This window comes from Lithobates pipiens, unplaced genomic scaffold (assembly GCF_037356315.1).
Source record: "Lithobates pipiens isolate NorthernLeopardFrog02 unplaced genomic scaffold, aLitPip1_a1.2 Scaffold_23, whole genome shotgun sequence".
Taxonomy (NCBI): domain Eukaryota; kingdom Metazoa; phylum Chordata; class Amphibia; order Anura; family Ranidae; genus Lithobates; species Lithobates pipiens.
This window is the reverse complement of record NW_027507785.1, coordinates 6,425,351-6,444,498: the sequence shown is the minus strand read 5'-3', so window position 1 is coordinate 6,444,498 and position 19,148 is coordinate 6,425,351. Positions and strand designations below refer to the sequence as shown.

The 19,148-nt window shown below is 44.5% G+C and overlaps 1 protein-coding gene across 1 annotated transcript in view; it reads right to left on the bottom strand.

The window, feature by feature from the left end:
* Positions 1-828: 828 nt before the first annotated feature.
* Positions 829-19,148, bottom strand: part of INPPL1 (inositol polyphosphate phosphatase like 1) — a gene marked incomplete at its 3' end in the record, with an annotated part of 86,194 nt that continues 67,874 nt past the window's right edge. The window contains 6 exon segments of the mRNA XM_077450841.1: positions 829-1,025; positions 3,581-3,683; positions 4,901-5,007; positions 5,395-5,539; positions 8,113-8,223; positions 12,776-12,865. Coding sequence (XP_077306967.1) covers positions 829-1,025; positions 3,581-3,683; positions 4,901-5,007; positions 5,395-5,539; positions 8,113-8,223; positions 12,776-12,865 — 753 coding nt within the window.

The window sequence follows — 19,148 nt, the reverse complement described above, 5'->3', positions numbered from 1 at the left end:
GGGGGCATCAATTTAAAAAAACTATTAGATAACCACCTGAATGACCGCAATATACAATGTAATACTGACATATAATCACACACATAGGTTGGACTTGATGGACTTGTGTCTTTTTTCAACCTATGTAACTATGAAGAAAATCGTTCAAGCAGATTGTAAAGCACCCGCCCCCGAGGACCACTCGCCTATCCGCTCCCTCTTACCGGCACTGTGATACGCTTCCTTTTTTTTTCTCTAACCCTTTGCTTATGTCTTCTGGCCAGGTCATAATGACATGCTGGGAGCTCCTCAGCCTCCGGAGCAATCCCGAATGATGCAGATGGCAGGGAGACATCACCTTCACTTTAAGTGCAGGAAGCTGTGCTTAGGTAGGGGGCGGGACCCCGCACATATGATCTGCATGGGTCTGAGTGCCATTCAAACCCAGAAGACCGGGGAAAGGCCATGACACCCTGCACTCACGGTCTTTCCTCCGTCTTCTGGATTGAGTAAGTCAACCCATTCAACCTGGAAGACTGAGGACATCTTGTGGTGGAAAAGGGGTACTGCAGCTACAGTTCTGAATTAAAGGTGAACACTCAACCATTGGCTTCTTTTTTTTTTTACTTTTCGGGAGACTTTTTTTTTTTTTCAACCACCCCGAGTTAGGCTTTAAGGCTGGACATAAGCAGTAAGATTTTGATTGGCCAATTCAACCCGTTTTTAACCCCAGCCTTGTCATCCAATGGGCCAATCTGTTGTATTCAGCCAAGACTTTTGCTTTTAATGAGATCAACACATGTTGTTGGTGAATATTATTGAGTCAAGCAACGGAAGCCCAATACATACCGGCCGGTAGTCCACTTCCGTGCAGTCTTTCAGCATCCCCCGCAGGAAGTCCACCCACTCCTTGTCAGCCACCGAGTTCTCCTGCGTCCCGAAGACGTAAATATCATGAGGAATGGTGACGGCCATCTCGTCCAGAGTCTTCCCCAGACCTTTAGAGCTGATCCAGGAAGTGAGGTTTTTGTGCGGAGGGACACTTCCTGCAAAAGAGGAAAAACATGGCAGATCATAGAGACAAATGACTGCAACACCCTCAACCACCACAGGGGGGCAGCATGCTGGCAATGCAGTGATATCCAAGTGAACAGTACGGGGCGCTGTGCTATACAGGCGGGGTATCTATATAACCAGAACAGTGGGGAAGGGTGGGAATTGTAGTTATAAACAGAAGGGGGCTCTTTGTCATAGAGAAGAGTCATGTAAATATAACTAGAACAACATGGGAGTGCTATACAGGAATTACTTATAAAATATTACAAACTGGTCAGGAGGAAGCACTGTGCTCTATTAGACATTACCATACACAGCCAGTAGTGGGTGCTCTTTGATATAAGAAGTCATAACCTGGACAGTAGGAGTAGCTGTTCTATAATAAGGTATGATGATAAAATGGACAGTAGAGGGAGCTGTTCTATAAGGTATGATGATAAAATGGACAGTAGGGGGAGCTGTTCTATAATACGATATGATGATAAAATGGACAGTAGGGGGAGCAGTTCTATATAAGATATTATGATAAAATGGACAGTAGGGGGAGCTGTCCTATCTATAATATTATGTAAAACTTTACAGTAGGGGTGGTCTTCTATATAAAGTATTATGTAATCTGGACAGTAGGAGGTGCTGTTTTATATAAGATAATCTGGAAAAAAAGTGGGGGGAGCTGTTCTATAAAAGATACGATGATATATAGAACAGCTTCCCCTGCTGTCCAGTTTATCATCATATCGTATATAGAACAGCTTCCCCCTACTGTCCATTTTAAGATATTATGATATAAGATAATCTGGACAGTAGGGGGAGCTGTTCTATATAAGATAGGATAATAAAATGGACAAGAGGGGGAGCTGTTTGGTATAAGATACAAATTGGTCAGTAGGAGGCACTGTGCTAAATTAGACATTTTCATACACTGCACAGCAGGGGGTGCTGTTCTACATAAGAAGTTATAAGATGGACAGTAGGGGGAGCTGTTCTATATAAGTTAGGATGATAAAATGGACAGTAGGGGGGGCTGTTCTATATAAGATACAAACTGGTCAGTAGGAGGCACTGTGTTAAATTAGACATTTTCATACACTGCACAGTAGGGGGAGCTGTTCTATATAAGATGTTATGATAACCTGAGCAGTAGGGGTAGCTGTTCTTTACAAGATATTATGATAAAATGGACAGTAGGGGGAGTTGTTCTATACGAGATAATATGATAAAATGGACAGTAGGGGGAGTTATTCTATATAAGATATGATGATAAAATGGTCAGTAGGGAGAGCTGTTCTATAACAAGATATTATGATAACATGGACAGTAGGGGGAGCTGTTCTATAACAAGATATGATGATAAAATGGACAGTAGGGGGAGCTGTTCTATTGAAGATACAAACTGGTCAGTAGGAGGCACTGTGCTAAATTAGACATTTTCATACACTGCACAGTAGGGGGAGCTGTTCTATACAAGATGTTATGATAACCTGAGCAGTAGGAGTAGCTGTTCTTTACAATATATTATGATAAAATGGACAGTAGGGGGAGTTGTTCTATATAAGATATGATGATAAAATGGACAGTAGGGGGAGCTGTTCTATACAAGATATGATGATAAAATGGACAGTAGGGGGAGCTGTTCTATACAAGATATGATGATAAAATGGACAGTAGGGGGAGCTGTTCTATACAAGATATGATGATAAAATGGACAGTAGGGGGAGCTGTTCTATACAAGATATGATGATAAAATGGACAGTAGGGGGAGCTGTTCTATACTAGATACGATGATAAAATGGACAGTAGGGGGAGCTGTTCTATATAAGATACGATGATAAAATGGACAGTAGGGGGAGCTGTTCTATACAAGATATGATGATAAAATGGACAGTAGGGGGAGCTGTTCTATACAAGATATGATAATAAAATGGACAGTAGAGGGAGCTGTTCTATACAAGATATGATGATAAAATGGACAGTAGGGGGAGCTGTTCTATATAAGATACGATGATAAAATGGACAGTAGGGGGAGCTGTTCTATACAAGATATGATGATAAAATGGACAGTAGGGGGAGCTGTTCTATACAAGATATGATAATAAAATGGACAGTAGAGGGAGCTGTTCTATACAAGATATGATGATAAAATGGACAGTAGGGGGAGCTGTTCTATACTAGATACGATGATAAAATGGACAGTAGGGGGAGCTGTTCTATATAAGATACGATGATAAAATGGACAGTAGGGGGAGCTGTTCTATACAAGATATGATGATAAAATGGACAGTAGGGGGAGTTGTTCTATATAAGATATGATGATAAAATGGACAGTAGGGGGAGCTGTTCTATACAAGATATGATGATAAAATGGACAGTAGGGGGCGCTGTTCTATAACAAGATATGATGATAAAATGGACAGTAGGGGAAGCTGTTCTATTGAAGATACTCTGATAAAATGGACAGTAGGGGGAGCTGTTCTATATAAGATTTTGGGATTACACAAACACCAGGGGGTGCTGCTCTGTAGATGGGCGTTACCACCCTCCTCACCCATGTTCCAGGTGCCGATGAAGACGGAGATCATATCCGGCTCGTCCTGATTTGAATGCTTGTTCTTCATCAGCTGCAGCAGTTGGCAGAACGCTTCCCGCTTCTATCCAGGGGACAAAAATATAAATCCCCAGTCACAGGCAGTCATCAGTACAGCCCCATTTCAGGTCAGTCCACCCATAAGTGACATTACTGGGGGGGGGGGGGGGGGGATGGGGGGGGTTTGGAGATCAGCTGGTGCGTTACTGGAGACCTGGTTCTATAAGACTTCTAAATTATAAAGTTATAATCAGTCCCGGGACAAGGTCATCTAGAGTCCTGGGGGAACATGCTAAATTGTGCCCCCCCCCCCCCTAAAATGAAAAAAAAAGATAATGAGGAATAATTTGCATGCTCATCCCCCAAGCATAAATCCCCCCGCCTACCAGTAAAAATCTGCCCCCTGCTGAAATCCCCCCCCCCAGCTCAAATCCAAATCCTCTCTCTCCACATATGCCCCAAGCACAAACAAATTTCCCCTCCAAATCCCCCTTTCCAGCAGAAAAGCACAAGTTTCCCTCCTCCAATCTGCCATCCTAGCACACCCCCTCCCCCCTCCCCCACAGATATTCCCTCCAAGCACAAATCCCCCCCCCCCAAAAGAAAAAAAAAAAGGTTTCCCCTCTACCATATTACTTTTATGGCACAAATCCTCTCTCCCTCTCCCACTCCCCCCCCCCCCCCCCATCATCCCTGCCAATACAAATCCCCCCCTCCCCCAAATCACCACTCCTAGCACACCTCCCCAAATTTGCCCTCCTAGAACAATTCTTACCCCCTGCCGCCCCCACAACAATCTCCCTTCTCAATGCAAATCCCCCCCCCCCCCAGTCTCCTTGTGGTGCCCCTCCACCTCACATGATACCACAGTGCCCAGGGCAGCCGCCCCTCCTGCCCACCCCTTGTCCTGGCCCTGGTTATAATGTTATAAGAGACGGAGGAACAATAGCAATCCCTTTATTGGCTGCTAATAATAATAATAATAATAATAATAATGAGTAATAATAATATTATTAATAATATAAATAGTAATGATGAGCAATAATAATTCCTTAGAGAGCACAGTTACATTGTAACATGTTACATACATGTAGGGCGAGTTGCTCCAGAGGTACCGCCCCCTCCCCCCTCCTCCGCAGAGGTGGGATCTCCCCGCTGGGTGGGGTTCACAGCTCCGCCCACAAGGGGACAGTCACCACCCACTTCTACACCGGGGTCAGAAGAAGAAGAATCCATCCCGCCGAGCCTCTCATGGGGGGGAGGGGGGGGGGGGCGACTTACCCGAATGCTGGCGAATATGAAGTCTTTGCGTTGCGTTTTGTCCTTCTCCTTCTCGAAGACGATTCCCAGCTTAGACGGAACCCGCTGAGACTTGATCAACTGCCGGACTGCGGGGGAGGGAAAGGAGCGGTCAGCGGGCATTCAGTATAATGATTCATATCGTATTATTTATCAGAAAAGATCCCTTTTATCAATAAAAAGTCATTGGTAAGCTCCAATCAGTGACTGTGTCTAGGCTGAGATGAGTTCTTCAGTCTGCTGCAAGCAGGAGGAGACATTTCCTCAGTCTCCTCTCCCCCAGTGATCAGGCTGTACATTGTAACTTTGTAGAAGGAGGAGGCGTCATTTCCTCAGTCTCCTCCCCCAGTGATCAGACTGTACATTGTAACTTTGTATCAAGTTAAAAGGAGAAAGGCTGCAGCAGGGGCTGATCTGCATCAGACTTCTGTGAACACAGAATTTGCACCGATGCCCCCCCCCCCCCCCCTCCTTACTTTTGTCATGGGTGAAGGTGTTCCAGTCTTCCTGGGAATCTTTCACCTTCTTCATCACCACCAGCTTCCCGCCGTCCACATCCACGCTCAGCGTGTACTTCTGAGATTTCACAATCTTGGAGAGGTCCAGCATGTCCAGCTTCACCTGGAACGAGGCAAGAAGGGCTGAGTGTCCCTGTGCAGTCTGTGTAATCTCATCTCCCTGCTAGTCTCACATGTCAGCACAGATGTAAAGCAGCCTTCAGAGAAACCGTGTCCTTTATGCCCCCCCTATGGGCTGCAAGTGGTATTTACTGAATAAAAAAAAAGAAAAACTGCATTCCCAGCTTCATCAAAACAAAACATTTGGGCTGGAGTTGTGCTTTAATAGTCTATAAAGATTTGCAGGGAATCACATACAGTACCCCTCGAGTCACCCCTCTAGAGCCACGTATGGAGTCCCACCGCTAGAGCCACGTATGGAGCCACCCCTCTAGAGTCACGTATGGAGTCACCCCTCTAGAGTCACGTATGGAGCCACCCCTCTAGAGTCACGTATGGAGTTCACCCCTCTAGAGTCACGTATGGAGCCACCCCTCTAGAGTCACGTATGGAGCCACCCCTCTAGAGTCACGTATGGAGCCACCCCTCTAGAGTCACGTATGGAGTCCCACCGCTAGAGTCACGTATGGAGCCACCCCTCTAGAGTCACGTATGGAGCCACCCCTCTAGAGTCACCCATATAGAGTCACGCATGGAGCCACCCCTCTAGTCACGCATGGAGCCACCCCTCTAGTCACGCATGGAGCCACCCTCTAGTCACGCATGGAGCCACCCCTCTAGTCACGCATGGAGCCACCCCTCTAGTCACGCATGGAGCCACCCCTCTAGTCACGCATGGAGCCACCCCTCTAGTCACGCATGGAGCCACCCCTCTAGTCACGCATGGAGCCACCCCTCTAGTCACGCATGGAGCCACCCCTCTAGTCACGCATGGAGCCACCCCTCTAGTCACGCATGGAGCCACCCCTCTAGTCACGCATGGAGCCACCTCTAGTCACGCATGGAGCCACCCCTCTAGTCACGCATGGAGCCACCCCTCTAGTCACGCATGGAGCCACCCCTCTAGTCACGCATGGAGCCACCCCTCTAGTCACGCATGGAGCCACCCCTCTAGTCACGCATGGAGCCACCCCTCTAGTCACGCATGGAGCCACCCCTCTAGTCACGCATGGAGCCACCCCTCTAGTCACGCATGGAGCCACCCCTCTAGTCACGCATGGAGCCACCCCTCTAGTCACGCATGGAGCCACCCCTCTAGTCACGCATGGAGCCACCCCTCTAGTCACGCATGGAGCCACCCCTCTAGTCACGCATGGAGCCACCCCTCTAGTCACGCATGGAGCCACCCCTCTAGTCACGCATGGAGCCACCCCTCTAGTCCACGCATGGAGCCACCCCTCTAGTCACGCATGGAGCCACCCCTCTAGTCACGCATGGAGCCACCCCTCTAGTCACGCATGGAGCCACCCCTCTAGTCACGCATGGAGCCACCCCTCTAGTCACGCATGGAGCCACCCCTCTAGTCACGCATGGAGCCACCCCTCTAGTCACGCATGGAGCCACCCCTCTAGTCACGCATGGAGCCACCCCTCTAGTCACGCATGGAGCCACCCCTCTAGTCCACTGGAGCCACCCCTCTAGTCACGTATGGAGCCACCCCTCTAGTCACGTATGGAGCCACCCCTCTAGAGTCACCCATATAGAGTCACGCATGGAGCCACTCCCTCTTGTCCACAGCATGGAGCCACCCCTCTAGTCACGCATGGAGCCACCCCCTCTAGTCACGCATGCACCCCTCTAGTCACGCATGGAGCCACCCCTCTAGTCACGCATGGAGCCACCCCTCTAGTCACGCATGGAGCCACCCCTCTAGTCACGCATGGAGCCACCCCTCTAGTCACGCATGGAGCCACCCCTCTAGTCACGCATGGAGCCACCCCTCTAGTCACGCATGGAGCCACCCCTCTAGTCACGCATGGAGCCACCCCTCTAGTCACGCATGGAGCCACCCCTCTAGTCACGCATGGAGCCACCCCTCTAGTCACGCATGGAGCCACCCCTCTAGTCACGCATGGAGCCACCCCTCTAGTCACGCATGGAGCCACCCCTCTAGTCACGCATGGAGCCACCCCTCTAGTCACGCATGGAGCCACCCCTCTAGTCACGCATGGAGCCACCCCTCTAGTCACGCATGGAGCCACCCCTCTAGTCACGCATGGAGCCACCCCTCTAGTCACGCATGGAGCCACCCTCTAGTCACGCATGGAGCCACCCCTCTAGTCACGCATGGAGCCACCCTCTAGTCACGCATGGAGCCACCCCTCTAGTCACGCATGGAGCCACCCCTCTAGTCACGCATGGAGCCACACCTCTAGTCACGCATGGAGCCACCCCTCTAGTCACGCATGGAGCCACACCTCTAGTCACGTATGGAGCCACACCTCTAGATTCACGTATGGAGCAACACCTCTAGATTCACGTATGGAGCAACACCTCTAGATTCACGTATGGAGCCACACCTCTATATTCACGTATGGAGCAACACCTCTAGATTCACGTATGGAGCCACACCTCTAGATTCACGTATGGAGCCACCCCTCTAGAGCCACATATGGAGCCCAGTCCCCCACTGGATATGTATTTGGCTGCAAAATACCAGGCCCACCCCCGAGGCACCCGACTCTCACCTCGAAGGTCCTGCACTGGAATAGTCTTCATCTTCCTGGAGGATTGTGGGATCGGAGCGGACTGGGCTGAACTGCTCATGTCCTGAAGAGCTTTCAGAGCCTGAAAATGTGAGAGGAGGACAAAAAACAACAACAAAAAAACAGATAAATTGCAGAAAGGAGAACTAAGACGGGGTGGGGGGAGGGGCCAAACTTGAGCGCAGTATTCCTTCTCTATAGGGCCCCTATACTAAGGAAACCATGCTTATCCACTGGCTTCAATCCTTTTTCAGGCTCTGACCTGGAAAAAGGCCGCAGATCAGGAGTTGTGGCTTCACTGGCTGCATGCTTATTCATGCCGTAGTCAGATGTGGCACAAAAAAAAAAGGCTTTTAAGAATAAAAAAAAATAAAAAAATGTGTTTCCCGTGGGCGGGCTTATCACACAATACAACAAATTGTAGCAGAAACGGTTGCCCTACCAGACGGGATACAAAACTATTTATATTTTATTCATACTTTGTTTAATATATATATATATATATTTTTTTTTTTTTTTTTGCTGAAGCATAGCAAGCTTTGTTGACACCAGACTGGGTCTAACAGACAGATATTCTTCCATCAGACGAGACCTGACCCAGTACTGACGCATTTTACCCCTACAGGTGAAATGCGTCAGTGTGCAGTCATCTCAATGTGTGTCTGATCCAGTCATGGGCCAATGAGGGGGTACGGGCAGAACTCCCGGAACCAGGCCCCAACAAGGGCTGCCTGTGGGACCCCCTCTTGCCACCAACTTGCTACAGAGGATCAGAAATGCAGAAAAGCAGACCGTGGGGGGGGGGAGGGGGGTGATGTGTGCGTAGATAATGATCGTTGTACACAAATTTCCAGGCCCATGCATTGCACACACCAAGCACCAACAGTCACAAAGAGCAGGGGTGGGCCGGGGACCCTTTTAGGTAGACTGTATGGGGGCCCCTACAATTTCTAATGGCTCTCCTGGTCGCACTCCACCTAACCCCCCCACATCCCTCTATCGCTCTCCGCATAAAAAAAACCTTTGACCCCTGGTGCCCGCCAGAAAACAGGGTACAGTAGGGACATCTTGGGAGATGTAGTTCTGGGGTCATGACTACGTTCATAACAACTGACCTCCCAGCAACTGTTCTGCAGGAATTTTAGAAGCCCCGTGATGAGGGGGGGGGGGGGGGGGGGGGGGGTAATAAAAGCTGAAGAAGACAAAATGAATACGGAGGTCTGATCTAGAGGGGGAAGGGAAGTTTGTGTGTGAATTTGGGTCATGCCTGGACGGGTCCTTTAAGACATTCTATTATACCATATGGAGCTAAGGTTTTTTTTTTGTTTTGTTTTTGTTTTTATTATGTGGCATTCCTAATTCAAATCTTTTTATGGGCTGGAATTGTTTTGCCTAATATCTAGGGGATTTTTAACATAACCATACCTAACCATACATATACTGTATATATTAAAATAATAAATATTATAAAAAAAAAAATATATATATATATATATATATTTTTTTTTTAATTATTACTATTATTTTATAATATTTATTATTTTAATAAATACAGTATATGTATAAATTAACAGAATATGTTAAATATTATAAAATACAAAACATAAAATAACATTAAAATGTTTTTAATGGTTAGACTTGTTTTGCCCAACATCAAGGTGATATTTTAATATATACAGTATATGTATGTTTATGTTCACAATCACCTTGATGTTAGGCAAAACAAGTCCAACCATTAAAAACATTTTAATTAGGAATGCCACATAATAATGAATAAATAATAATGAAAAAAAAATATTATATTATATTATATATATATATATATATATATATATATATATATATATATTTTATTTTTTATTTTTATTTTTTATAATATTTAACATAACTATACATATACTGTATTTTTTTAAATAATAAATATTCTAAAAATGTATATATTTTTATTATTAATTTATAATATTTATTATTCTAATACACATTAAAAATCTTTATTATTTGAATGCATAGAGTTTATTTATGTATATGTTAATTATATTATATAATTATAAATGCAAATGACCATATAATAAAAATGTATATATATATATATATATATATATATATATATATATATATATATATATATATATATACATATATACACACATATATATATATACATATATACATATATATATATACATATATACATATATTCCTAATGTTCCTAATTAAAAAAAAAATCATTAAAATCTTCTTATGGGTTGGACTTGTTCTGCATAATATCAAGTGTATTTTTAACATATACTGTATATATTAAAATAATAAACAGTATAAAATAAAACAAATGTGCTTTTATAAATATATGTACATATATATTGTTTTTTTTTTTGTTTTGTTTTTTATAATATATACAGAGTAAGTGTATGTATATGTTAAAAATCCACTAGATATTAGGCAAAACAAGCACAACCCATAAGAAGATTTTAATTAATTAGGCTTGCCACATAACAAATTATATATATATATATGTGTTCTAGTATTAATAAAACATACATTAGCCTTGTATTCCGTCTGGTGGTCCAGGTTTTCTGCCAAAATCCTGTCTTTTATTCACTTTATTGTCCTACTAAAATTCCCAGCTGCACCTACCTCTTACTGGAGTCTCACTCCTCTTGTTACACTTCAGTTGGGTCAAAAAAAATAAAAATAAAAAAAGTAGGACCCCCAACATTGCTGAATTATTTAAATGGCGACACCTACAGGCCTTTTAGCCTTGCTCTTCGCTACAGCGTCATTTGGGGCTCGCTCACACCAACCCGCACCCGGCTGCTTTCCTTAACCCAAGAACGAGACAAACATCTTTGTTTTTAAAGAGCCCGGTTCACACCAAAGCCCAGAAAAATACTGCATGTTGCATTTCAATGCTTTTTTTTTTTTTTGGGTGAAACACGATAGCAAAATAAAAGAAAAAAGGAAAAAAAAAAAAAAATTAAATAATAAAAAAAAAAAAAGCAAAATCAACATAAAAAAAAAAAAAAACCCCACAATGTATTTCTGTAGAAAACCCACAGCAACATGCTCAAAAAACTTAGCAATGGAACGTGTGTTTATTGATATGCATTTTGCACGTGTTAACCCCTCCTGCCCGACTCGGAATCCTTTTCAAAGGTTCTGAATGCCCAGGAGGGGGGCGGGAAGGACTGGCATCACAGCAGTCACATGACTGGGAGCCGGTCCTGCCAGCTACTGATAGTGGGGACCAACAGCTGTTGGCACAGAAACATCGGCCGCCCAGCAACGTGTATGTGCGGCTCACCCTTGTGCTACCGTACATATGTGTTATGTGGGCGACAACGGGCTAACGAGGGACGTGGTGTGAATGAGCCCGAAACAAGCAGGCGGCCAGTAATGTCAAATCCAAATTCTACCCTAGTAGTGGCGACCCTGACAAAAAACGGGGGGGGGGGGGGCGAGCTGCCCACCCCCCCCCCCCCCCGGTAGGGGCAACCCCGAAAAAAATAAGATCCCGAGCCATCCACAGTGGTAGAGGCGACCCTGCCAAAAATGTGGGTACTGAGCTGCCCACCCCAGTAGGGCAACTCTAAAAAAAAATGCAGGGATTGAGCTGCCCACCCCTTTAAGGGCAATCATGCCAAAGATGGGGGATTGAGCTTCCTACCCCGGTATGGGTGACCCTGCAAAAAAAATGGGGGAATTTGAGTCACTCAAAAATCACGGGAACAAGCTGCCCATTCCTGGTAGAGGCTACCCTGCCAAAAATAAGGGGACTTTGCCACCCATCCCAGTAGGAGCAACCCTGCCAAAAATTGTGGTACAGAGCCACCTATCCTGGTAGGGACAAACCTGCCAAAAATGGGGGTTCTGAGCCACCCATCCCAGTAGGAGTGACCCTGCCAAAAATGGGAGGACCGAGCCATCCCACCTCGATAGGGGCAACCCTGCAAAAATAGGGGGGGGGGGCAAACTACCCACCCTGGTAGAGGCAACCCTGCAAAAATAGGGGGGGGGGGCAAACTACCCACCCTGGTAGAGGCAACCCTGCCAAAAATAGGAGGAACAAGCCGCCCACCCCGGTAGGGACAATTGTGTCAAAAATGGGGGGACAGAGCCACCCATCCCAGTAGGGACAACTCTGCAAAAAATGGGGGGACCGAGCCACCCATCCCGGTAGGAGCGACCCTGACAAAAATGGGTGGACAGAGCCACCCATCCCAGTAGGAGTGACCCTGACAAAAATTCCAAAAATGGGGGGACCGAGCCATCCCACCTCGATAGAGGCAACCCTGCAAAAATAGGAGGAACAAGCCACCACCCCGGTAGGGACAACCATGCCAAAAAATGGGGGGACAGAGCCACCCACCCCGGTAGGGACAACCCTGCCAAAAATAGGACTGAGCCACCCAACCCGGTATGGACAACTCTGCAAAAAAATGGGGGGACAGAGCCACCCACCCCGGTAGGAGGGACCCTGCTGATTGCTGCTACAGCCCTCGGGTGATCGGAGACTCGTTCCCCTCAAACAGACAGACAATGCAGAACATGTGCCGGAATCTTCACCGGCACCAATGGATGCGATGACAGCGTGTTCCCCTCCCTCCCCCCAGTGCTGCCGCTCGCAGACTCCTCACCTTCTTCTCGATGCCGCTGAGGAAATCCTTCAGGATGGAGAGTTTGAGGACGAGGCTTTCCAGCTCCTGCTCCCCGCTCTGATTGGCAGCCTGGTGGACGGGAGAAGACGGACACATAAGAGGGACCCCGGGGACACAGAGAGCTTTTATCACTGCCGGCTCTTCCTGCTCACACTGAATAATAGAGAGCCATTACAGGGCCGGGGGATGGGGGGGGGGGGAATACATTATCCGGGGAGAGGCGAGCCTGACAGACGGACCCTCCGCAGCCTCTGACATCACCCAGAGAGACGCGGCGAGGACACCACAGACATGAGACCGCGTTCACCCATCGCCTCCTAGAAATCGGATGCTTCCTAATATTGATACAATCGTATCCTTGTGTTATGTCTGCGATCGTTACATTGTGGCCGACGAGTGACCGAAGAATGGCACTGAAGATTTGAGCTCCGCCGATCCGGATTTCTGGGGTCGATACTTTGTAGCAACAATAACTTTACTAAAAATACTCACACAGGACTTTCACCGCGCCAATAAGAATCTGATCACTCATCAATATAGCAATGCTTTTATTAATTTTTTTTTTAAAAATAGGAGTTTTTTTTGTAAATTTTTCTTTTTTTTTTTAAATCAATTTTTAAAAGAACATGGTTTCCTATAAAAAAAAAAAAATTACATAAAAAAAAAAAATTATATATATATATATATATATATATATATATATATATATATATATATATATATATATATATATATATATATATACATACACACACATATATACATACATACACACACACACACACACATATACACATAATATATATATGTAATTTTTTTTTATAGGAAAACCATGTTCTTTTAAAAATTGATTTAAAAAAAAAAAGAAAAATTTACAAAAAAAACTCCTATTTAAAAAAATAAAATAAAAATATTGATATCATTGATATTGATATATTGATGAGCGATCAGATTCTTATTGGCGCGGTGAAAGTCCTGTGTGAGTATTTTTAGTAATGTTATTGTTATATATTATATATATATATATATATATACACACACACACATACACTAATTTATTATATACATACATACACATATACACACACATACATATACACATACACACACATATAAAACACACATACATACACAAAATATTTATTTTTCATTGGAACACAATGTTTTGTTTTTTTTAATTGATAAAAAAAATGAAATAATGTAATAAACACCTTAAAAAAACTCTACAATATAAAATTGAATTAAAAAAACTATAATAAAATATAATAATAGAATATAAAAAAAAAAAAAAAATACACACATATATACATATATATATACATACATACATATACATACATATATATATATAATGACAATATAAATTATATATAAAATGTTGATTATTGTATTGTTAATTTATTATTTTAGTTATATTATATTATTAGATTTTATTATAGAGGTTTTTTTTTATTTTATAATATAGAGAGTTTTTTTTTTCTTAAAGGTGTCTATTAAATTTTTCTTTTTTTTTTTTATCAATTTTAAAAAAAGAACAGTGTTCCAACAAAAAAATAAAGCGTGTGTGTGTGTCTTTACCTGCGCAGGGGGGCAGGGAGAAATTAGGATAATATTTATGGAAGGGCTGCTTTGCAGCACCAATTTTCGCTTCGATTTCATTTGTAAGAGAGGGAGGGGGAAGGGCAGCACAACATGCCTAGTAGGGTGAAGGTCCGCTTTAAATACCTTGATTTCCTATTCTCTTTGGCTCCATCTAGTGGCCATCATGCGCAATTTAGCCGACTGAGGTATTTCAGAAAAAGTTGTATATTATGGCCACCAGGTGGAGCCGACGATCATAGAAAATCATGAGAGCAAGGCGATTGCTTGTGACATTCGTCCACCAACTTTTATACATAGACCTCCCCCATGTGTTATGTATCAACTGATATCTCGTTTTTTTTATTCTTTGTTTTATTATTTTGCACTCGATTGCCCCTTTCCAAATTTGTCACACAGACAGGCAAACATATTAGTTGGGCTGTATAGTACTGCGAGTGCATTTATAAAAATATTGGCATATTATTATTTGTCCAGCAAAAGTGCTGGTACATTTATTCTGTGCGAATCAGACAAAATAGAAAAAGTTCTCCCTAAATTTCTTCTACAGATCGAATGTTATGGAATTATAAAAAAAAAAAAAAAAATTATTTCTTATGATAGTCAGCACCATCTAGTGGCCACAAGGTGGAGCTGAAGAGCATACTTCTTTCTTACGATAACCAGCACTATCTAGTGGTCACTTAGTAGAGTTGAAGAGCATACTTCTCTCCTATGATAGTCAGCGCCATCTAGCGACCACAAGGTGGAGCTGAAGAGCATGCTCCTTTCCTATGATAACCAGCACTATCTAGTGGTCACTTAGTAGAGTTGAAGAGCATACTTCTCTCCTATGATAGTCAGCACCAACTAGTGACCACAAGATAAAGCTGAAGAGCATACTTCTTTCTTATGATAGTCAGTGCCATCCAATGGCCACAAGATAGAGCTGAACAGCATGCTTCACTCTTATGATAGCGCCGTCTAGTGGCCACTTAGTTGAACTGAAGAGCATACTTCTTTCTTATGATAGTCAGCGCCATCCAGTGGCCACTTAGTGCAGCTGAAGAGCATAACAGCATACTTCTCTCCTATGATAGTCAGTGCCATCCAGTGGCCACAAAGTAGAGCTAGAGAGCATGCTTTTTTCCTATAATAGCGCCATCTAGTGCCCACAAGATGAGGTTGCAGAGCATACTTTTTTCTTACGATAGCCAGTGGCATCTAGTGGCCACTTAGCGGAACTGAAGAGCATACCTCTTTCTAAGAATAGCCAGTACCATCTAGTGGCCACTTAGTGGAGCGGAAGAGCATAATAGCATGCTTCTTTCTTATGATAGTCAGTGCGCCATCCAGTGGCCACTAGATGGAGCTGAAGAGCATATTTCTTTCTCATGATAGTCAGCGCCATCCAGTGGCCACAAGGTAGAGCTAGAGAGCATGCTTTTTTCCTATAATAGCGCCATCTAGTGCCCACAAGATGAGGTTGAAGAGCATACTTTTTTCTTACGATAGCCAGTGGCATCTAGTGGCCACTTAGCGGAACTGAAGAGCATACCTCTTTCTAAGAATAGCCAGTACCATCTAGTGGCCACTTAGTGGAGCGGAAGAGCATAATAGCATGCTTCTTTCTTATGATAGTCAGTGCGCCATCCAGTGGCCACTAGATGGAGCTGAAGAGCATATTTCTTTCTCATGATAGTCAGCGCCATCCAGTGGCCACAAGGTAGAGCTAGAGAGCATGCTTTTTTCCTATAATAGCGCCATCTAGTGCCCACAAGATGAGGTTGAAGAGCATACTTTTTTCTTACGATAGCCAGTGGCATCTAGTGGCCACTTAGCGGAACTGAAGAGCATACCTCTTTCTAAGAATAGCCAGTACCATCTAGTGGCCACTTAGTGGAGCGGAAAAGCATAATAGCATGATAGTCAGTGCCATCCAGTGGCCACTAGATGGAGCTAAAGAGCATATTTCTTTCTTATGATAGTCAGCACCATCTAGTGACCACAAGGTGGAGCTGAAGAGCATGCTTCTTTCCTATTATAACCAGCACTATCTAGTGGTCACTTAGTAGAGCTGAAGAGCATACGCCTCTCCTATGATAGTCAGCGCCATCTAGTGGCCAAAAGATAAAGCTGAAAAGCATACTTCTTTCTTATGATAGTTAGCACCATCTAGTGGCCACTTAGTGGAGCTGAAGAGCATAACAGCATACTTCTGTCCTATGATAGCGCCATCCAGCTATGAGCCAGTATATAAACCCCTCCCTTACAATGTAACAATGGGCTGCATTTGATCAAGGCGTTTGTAATCATGCATGTTAGTTGCAATTGACCATAGCGCTCTTTTTATGTATTGTGGTACAGGCGTTTCCAACGAGGGATCATAACAAACGGGGGAACTTCCTGGGGGCCATATGTGTGGTTGGGATCCACGTTGGGGGGGGGGTGTTTTACTTTACCCCCCCACATTCCGTTGGGGTCAGTGTACTTTGTACCCTTATTTTTGTGTTGATACTTGCAGTTTTTCTCTGCAATGGTCCGTTTTATATAGGAAGACTCCTTTGCTTCATCTGTTCTGTTGTTGCTCTCCCGCTGCTTTGCATATTAGTAGCATCAGCTTCATATACCATTCCCCCCCCCCCCCCCCCCCCCCAATTTGTATCTGTTTCATTCTGACTGTTAGTTGGGTGTTCGTTGAAGTATTTGAATCAAATTGACCAACACCCGTATTTTTATTTTTGTTACCAGCAGAGGTGATGGATTCTTACCTTAGAATTCACATCAGCCTGTGTACTTTGTGGAGGGGCGCACCTTACTAGGGGACGCGTCTCTGGGGTCCAGCTGCAGCCGCATTTTACACGTTCACATCCTATTGAGGATTGGCTCTATCATGGAATGTGGGATCTACTGGGGGAGGGGATGGTTGACCTATGTGGGACATGCGGGGTATGATATGAACTGTATGAATTTTCAGGGTGTTTCTTATTTTTTGATTTGTCTCTTTCTTATTTTATAACTTTAATTACACTGCATCTCATCTTACTCTCTACTCCTGATGAACGTTTTCAAGCAAAACTGGAAACGTGTCGGGTTTTGGGGTGTCCTACCCTTATGAGAGCACAAGTGTTGTTGTGATGTAGTAATTTTTGTATTGTATTGCATATTGTTCAGATGCTAGTCGCCTGTTTTTACTTTTTTGTATCAATAAACACTCTATTTTAACAGTTTTACTGCATGTGTCGGTGGTCTGCTAAAGTCCCACATAGGGGGTTCTTCTTGGTCTTCCCTGCCTATTAGGGCAATGGCCGTACCTGAATCCCCCCTCAACAGCCGAGTACCTCCTCTGTCTATTATGGGAAATGCAGTGCCTGACTCCTCCCCTCCATGAGCTGAGCCCCTCCCCTGCCTATTATGGCAATGGCAGCTCTCGACTACTTCCTCCGCCAACTGAGCCCCTCCCCTGCCTATTACATAGTTAGTAAGGTTGAATAAAGACACCAGTCCATCCAGTTCAACCTGAGTGAGTGTCTACAACTGTTCCTATCCCTGTACATTGCACACTCAATCCGTCCCTACCCTCAAGGAGCCCACAATCTAAGGTATATATTTATATACTAGGGCCAATTTTGGACAGAAGCCAATTAACCTACCTGCATGTCTTTGGAGTGTGGGAGGAAACCGGAGTACCCAGAGGAAACCCATGCAAGCACAGGGAGAACATGCAAACTCCAGGCAGGTGGTGACGTGGTTGGGATTTGAACCAGTGACCCTTTTTACTGCTAGGCGAGAGTGCTAACCACTACACCAATGTGCTGCCCGATAAATATTTTGAGGCACTACCATTCCTATTAAAGGAATGGGAGTGCCTGACTCCTCCTCTCCATCAGCTGAGCCCCCTCCTCTGCTTATTATGGTAAAAAGTGCCTGATGCCCCTCCCCTGATTATTGCTGTAATGGCAGTGCCTGACCCCTCCGTCCACTAGTTGAGCCTATCCCCTGCCCATTTCAGCAATGGCAGTGCCTGACTCCTCCCTAAAATGACTGAGACTTTCCCCTGCCTATTTCAGCAATGGAAGTGGGCGACTCCTCCCTCAAGTGGCTGAACCCTTCCCCTGTCTATTATGACAATGGCAGTGCTGGGCTCCTCCCTCCACTGGCTAAGCCCCTCCCCTGCCTATTAAGGCAATGGCAGTGCCCGACTCCTTCCTCAACAAGCTGAACCACTCACAATTTCAGCAATGGCAGTGCCCGACTCCGCCCTCAACTGGCTAAGCCCCTCCCATGCTTATTGCAGCGCAGCGACTGCTCTTTACTGTTCCTCACGCTAAACAGAGACCCCCTCTGTATATAACTGACTTTGCTTTAGCCGTCAAGGACAGGAAGGCCAATCATGATCCCTGATACAGCCAACAGTGACAACTGTCTACATGAAATACAATCATCAAATATGGAACAGCAAGTGAATAACATAAATAAACTAAAACGTCTTTTGGGTGACTGTTACAATAATTGCTGAAAAAATATGCAGAGTTAAAAAAAAAAGAAATTCAGGTTAAAGCATATAAACATCAAGTATTTTAATTAATTTTCCTTCCTCTAAATATTTGTGTATCTCACTTGCAATGTACCCCGGAACTTTAAAAAAAAAAAAAAAAATCTACCACAGGAAGAGTCAATTACTTAGCACCGCCTCCTCCCTACGTTCACATCAATACCCTTTCCCCTTCTGGGAGTGTCTTGTTCCTGTCTGTGCTGGCCCAGCTCCTCCATC